Source organism: Seriola dumerili, unplaced genomic scaffold, assembly GCF_002260705.1.
Source record: "Seriola dumerili isolate Sdu_G_001 unplaced genomic scaffold, Sdu_1.0 BDQW01000110.1, whole genome shotgun sequence".
Classification (NCBI taxonomy): Eukaryota; Metazoa; Chordata; class Actinopteri; order Carangiformes; family Carangidae; genus Seriola; species Seriola dumerili.
This window is the reverse complement of record NW_019174365.1, coordinates 163,385-169,384: the sequence shown is the minus strand read 5'-3', so window position 1 is coordinate 169,384 and position 6,000 is coordinate 163,385. Positions and strand designations below refer to the sequence as shown.

Sequence of the window (6,000 nt, the reverse complement as noted above, 5' to 3'; positions counted from 1 at the left end):
TGGGCAATACACGCAAAATAAAATAAAAAGAAATAAATCAATTAACTGTTAGCTGACCAGTTTCGAGCCTCTGACTGGTTGAGTGACGTAGTAACTGAAACCTTAATTGGAATCACATGGTATGCTATTTGACATGCTACCCAACAAAACCCTCGCTTGTATTTTACCCGTATTCTTTAAATGTTTGACCATTAAAATTTTAATTTAAAGTCTTGTGGGGTCACTGTGTTTGTGTGTTACCTCAGTTGTATGCAGCCACTTGGAGGTCAGCTGTGTAAGTTTGGCGCATTGGGGTTCATCTCTCTGCTACAGAATCCCTGTGAAGCACAACGTCTTTATTGTTTAGTTAAACTCAGCATGAACTGGTTATGAGGCGATTTTCTTCCACCAACTAGAACAAAAATAAACAGGAAACAGTCGAGACGACGAACACAGCCCACCTGAGCCGTTGAGGTTCAGACCATGATGCTGCCTTCAGGTGCAGTTGGATATAAAACCGTCGGCCATTCCACACGAAAAAGCGCCAAGTGCTAAACTGTCAGGAGAATTCAGCTTTTCAATAATACTCCTATTCCCCACTTTACATTTAAGGTTAACCACATGCTGTACACACATGCTTTGTAAAAGTGTGTTTTGATTATTAGTTGTTATTTTTAACTCGAAAGTTTATATTTAATTATTTACGGGATGTGCCTGAATGCATCATAAGAAATTCTGACGACTTTTTCTCACACGGTCGCGAGACAATCACAATACAGCATGCGAAGGATGGCGGCGGAGATTCAACCTGTCAAGGAGCAGAGGTGAGTCTTCCTCCCGAAAACACGCTTTTATTCTAACTCTGTGCAAGTTTATGTGTTATTTTTTTCACTGTAACGTGAGTGCTGTCCGTTTTGTAGTGACATTACCCAACAACATTGTTTGATTGAAGTAGCACTGACTATCTATCAAACCAAACCTCCATTAATCATCGTGTCATTTTAATGGTATACTCGATAACTGTCAAATGTCAAAATCATCTACCTGTATCTAAAGGTTAATTCGGATATACGAGGTGACCCCCAAGGGTAGAAATGTATTCAAGTGAACAAGTTTATTGAACTCGTTCATATAATCTCCTGGATCTCGGGCCCAAATATTGGATTGGTGTTGGTAAAACTGTCTCTTGATGCATTTGATGCACGCCGAATTGAACAGTGACAATTATGGATTTCTATAAATTCTTAAGTAATGTTTTACCAAGCAAACGTTTATATTGGAAAGCAAGTCAACATTAAATTGCCATTAAAATACACAGACCAAACTGACTATCTGGGCTAATGTTTGCATGCTGTCATGTTTTTGTAGAAGAAAGATTCAGGTCCTTTATAGATTGTATAGGAGCAGCACTGATAACTGAAATGTATGGACAAAGTTCAATGTATAGTTTGTCTGTGTTTGCATGTACCATATGTTACCTGTCTGCCTGCTCCGGTGCATGCTTGCTGTCTGAATCACAGCTCCTGGATATTAAGTTGGCTTCCCTCTTGGTGCCCCACTTCTCCCTCTCAGCTGAAAGATGCAGAAGAAAAAATGCTCAAGGGTGAGTGTGTCTGAAAAAGCTGTTGAGCCACTTGTAAGAACTTGACTGTTTTTCTTAGTGCTGCATCACCTGAATGCTTAGAAAACTGTTTTTTTTTTCTTTTACAAAAAGGGTCAAAAATATCAGACCTGGTCTCTGAACAAACATAAATCAGTCTAATGAATTAGGGTGAGTCCCATGTTCTCTTCTTCACCTCCGTCCTTCCTCCATCCATGTCCCATAATCTACTCTACTACTCTATCTGCAGTTGTGAAGCTGCCTTTCTCCAGGCAGCACGTCCGGATATCCAACGGCGACTATCTGTGGACGTTAGCGTTTTCCACTCCGTCACAGCTATGCTCCCCCGCGTCTTGCCAGCAGCCCCCCACCCGACCCAGGCCTCCATTGGTTCTCCTGCATGGCTTTGGCGGTGGAGTTGCCCTTTGGGCCCAAAACCTGGACTCTCTCTCCAGCAATGGGCCGGTGTACGCTCTAGACCTGCTGGGCTTCGGCAGGAGCAGCCGTCCCCAGTTCAGCACCAGCCCTGAAGGGGCTGAGGAGCAGTTCTTGGCAGCCCTGGAGGAGTGGAGGGAGAAGGTGGGACTGGAGGAAATGGTGCTGCTGGGGCATAACCTCGGAGGATACCTGTCTGCTGCCTACGCTCTCAAATACCCACACAGGTGCTTTGGTGTGTGTCTGTGTGCGTGTTCGTGTTTCTGTGTGGGTGGGTGAGAATAGCTTCACTTGTTTATAAATATACAACAAATTACCTTTATTACCAGGAGTCAACACTTCTGAAGTACAGAAATAAAACTAGCGTGCAAAAAATGACTAATTAACTAGCCGATCGAAAGAAAATTAAACAGTAACTAATTTGATAACTGATTCATCGTTTCAGTCATTTCTCAAATGTAATGATTTGCTGCCATCTTGGGCATCCTGGGCATTTTTGACTACTTTTTGATATTTCATAGACTCAGCAATTAATCACTTAATTCAGAAGATAACAGGCAAATTAATTGATAATGACAAAAAAATCTGTTGCAGCCCTAGTGGAGTTTACTGATGTGTGTGTGTGTGTGTGTGTGTGTGTGTGTCTGTGTGTGTGTGTGTGTGTGTGTGTGTGTCTGTGTGTGTGTGTGTGTGTGTGTGTGTGTCTGTGTGTGTGTGTGTGTGTGTGTGTGTGTCTGTGTGTGTGTGTGTGTGTGTGTGTGTGTTTGTGCATGCACGTGCAGGGTAAAACATCTGCTGCTGGTGGAGCCGTGGGGGTTTCCAGCGCGTCCTGAGAACCCCAACCACAACTCCATCCCAGTGTGGATCAGAGCCATGGGGGCTGTCATGAGCCCCTTCAACCCTCTGGCTGGACTCAGACTGGCTGGACCTCTAGGTCAACACACACACACACACACACACACACACACACACACACACACACACACACACACACGGATATATAAACACACTGGCACGTAAGCACATGAGGTGTATTCTTCCTTCTATGTCACACTCATTGCATTTTGATGGCTGGCTAAAGATGTGTGACATTTTTAAACTTCAAAATAATGTATAATTAACAGCAACAATGTGATTTAATTAGTGGGAAAATGAGGCCATGATTGAGACGACTAAATCACCTCATGACAGTGGTATTGTCAGATCATTCTTTAATTGTTTTCCACTTGAAATATATATTTCTTTGTGCTTCCTAACACAAAAAGGATTTCAGTACTTATCTCTCTACCCAGTCTTTGTCATTGTCCAGTGTTTGTTTAGTCTCTCACTTGACTGAAAAAAGATGCTTCTTTTTCAGCTCAAGGTTTGTTTGTGTTATTGACCATGCTCTCTTTTGATTATCTCTGTTTGTGGTGTCCTTTTCCTCTTACTTGTGAGTGTTTGTACTATAAAGCACAGTAACGCGTTTCTAATCTGTGTGGCATGAAATATGAAACGTAGATGTAGAGGTCAGAAGAGGCTGCCAGTGTTTTTGACAGTGGTCTTGTTTATTTGCACTTTCCATACTAGTATCTGAAAGTAAATTCCCTTTGTTTTGTGACTTCTTCTCTCCTCTCTCAGGTCCAATGCTGGTCCAGACCATCAGATCTGATTTCAAGCAGAAATACTCCTCTGTGTTCGATGACAACACTGTATCCGACTACATCTACCATCTGAACGCCCAGACTCCAAGGTGAGGAGCTTTTTCAAGCCGGTACGCACAGATATGTTATTTCTCAACACGTCATACACGCATCATCGTACGTCTGTTTCAGTGGAGAAACGGCCTTTAAGAACATGACCATTCCCTACGGCTGGGCCATGAGGCCTATGCTGGAGAGGATCGGGCAGGTCCGAGCAGACATTCCCATTTCCTTCATCTACGGATCACGCTCCAGCATTGACAGCGACTCTGGATATGCTTTCAAGAAAACCAGACCAGACGTGGAAATCACAGTAGGTTCCTTACTGTCGCTTGCTTTTCCTTTTTTTTTATTTGCAACTTCAGTTTGTTGTCAATATGTGGCTGAGAAGAAAGAATTTGAGTAGCTCCAAAACTTATGAATAAAAATTTAATTTGGGTTATTGTAAGTAGGAAATACACTTATTTTACATACATTTTCATTCACAGAACACCTTCAGAGTTTTAAGGGCTGACATAAATGTTCATGAGATAGATTCACATTGCATACAATATTCAGTTGCATTAAAACAGTTGCCTTTATTGGAACATGAACCACAACACCTTTATCTCTAAACAGCTGACTCCCTCTGTTCAACGGTGTGTTTGTGTTTGTCAGGTGATCAGAGGAGCAGGCCATTACGTTTTCGCCGACCAGCCAGATGACTTCAACCAGGCGGTCCTCCAGATCCTCGCCAGGATGGAGAAGAAAAGTGAGGACGAGGGGACGAAGCAGTGAGAGTTCCTTCGTTCAGATGACACACAGGGATTAAGTGACAAAGACCCTTTACACAACAACAACAACTCAACTGTAAGCCTCTTTATCATGCACTTTACTCTTAAGAGAGACCCATCACTGACTGAAGACACTTTACTCATCATTCCACACTCAGGCACTCTCCAAGGCTTGAGGTCAAAGGTCAGATGATGCCATGGTGGTTCTTTATCCAGGCTTGTGTAAATAAGTTTTGTAAATAAATGTGAGATGCAAGTCCGATGTCTTTCGTCCTTAGTGTTTTTCCTGTGCTCGTGTCGTAAGAGTCAGTTTCGAACTAGCATCTATTTCGAAATAAGAATTCTGAGAAGTTATTGGGAAACTCTTGTCTCAAGAGAATATGTTGTTTTGGGTAGAGGTCTAGGCAAAATGCACAGGATGTTCCCTCTTCTGACCCCTCACCCACTCTGTGACAGATATGAGGGAGAAGTAAATAGGGCAAAGGGCTGGTGTGTGTGTGTGTTTTCAGGAAACTTATTCACTTCTCCAGAGTCACCCTGACTGACAGCAGCCAGCAGAGGGCAGCACAGTAACAGCATGTACACATCAACTCCCACAACAGTAACAGTGAATCCCATACACAAAGCGCCCTCACATGCATATTGAGCTGAGTGACCTACTCAGGAGACCTGGACAGTGATGCTTTAAGAGCAGTACGACACCCGGCTGACTGCTAAGTCACAACTGCAGTGACAGAATAGGGTCAGAGATTTGTGTTGGACTATAAATAGGCCTTCTGTTTCAAGAGGCATCGACATGAGTTAAACAACCTGGTCTTTTACCGGGAGGCATTAATTTTGTCAATGTGTGAGTCTGCAAAAATCAGCAAAACCAAGAAAATCTGTCTTTTAATTGGACATTAGTTCGTTTGTTGCACTGCACACTCCATTCACTAAATTCATATTTAACATTCTGCCTTTTTACAGTATAACACACCTATTTGGGACAGTTAAAGCTTTATCATTTTCATTCATTTGTAAAATTTTCCGTTGCTACATAGCTAGCGTTAGCATTAACAGCTGTTTACTTAGCAGTCTAGAAGAAACGCTGTGAGTTCAGTAACAAACTTCATTCCTTCACTCCCCAACAGTTGTCTCCAATGTTAACTCTTGTCTCTATCACACCTTTTCGTCTACTGAAGTTAGCATGCTAACCAGCTAGCCCTGGTCCGTCTTGCCACTTTTGGATTGCAACTCACTGTAGCCTCCAATCTGCCCTGAAGATGTAGCGCTGGCCAGAGGACTTATTTTTATATATATATATATATATATTATAATTATTATTATTATTGTTATACACGTTATATAACGCCCAAAGTCAAGCAACAACCGCCACTGCCTGCTCCTGACAAGAAGTCATGTTCAGCAGCAGAGAAAACTTACAAAAAGCAGCTTCAAAATAATGAAATAGTTCATAGGTAACTACAAAGGAAAACTGGAGACACCATATGGCCTTATTAAAATACTTACAATGTTTGTGAAGAAGCTTCTC

General features: G+C 42.3%; 1 protein-coding gene across 1 annotated transcript; it reads left to right on the top strand.

Annotated features, from left to right (window-relative positions):
- Window positions 1-730: 730 nt before the first annotated feature.
- LOC111223235 (1-acylglycerol-3-phosphate O-acyltransferase ABHD5-like) lies at window positions 731-4,713 on the top strand. Its single transcript, XM_022747302.1, has 7 exons — window positions 731-803; window positions 1,500-1,582; window positions 1,830-2,241; window positions 2,797-2,948; window positions 3,635-3,746; window positions 3,829-4,009; window positions 4,354-4,713. Exons 1-7 carry the CDS (start codon window positions 760-762, stop codon window positions 4,471-4,473), a joined length of 1,104 nt encoding a protein of 367 aa, XP_022603023.1. The 5' UTR covers window positions 731-759; the 3' UTR covers window positions 4,474-4,713.
- Window positions 4,714-6,000: the final 1,287 nt, after the last annotated feature.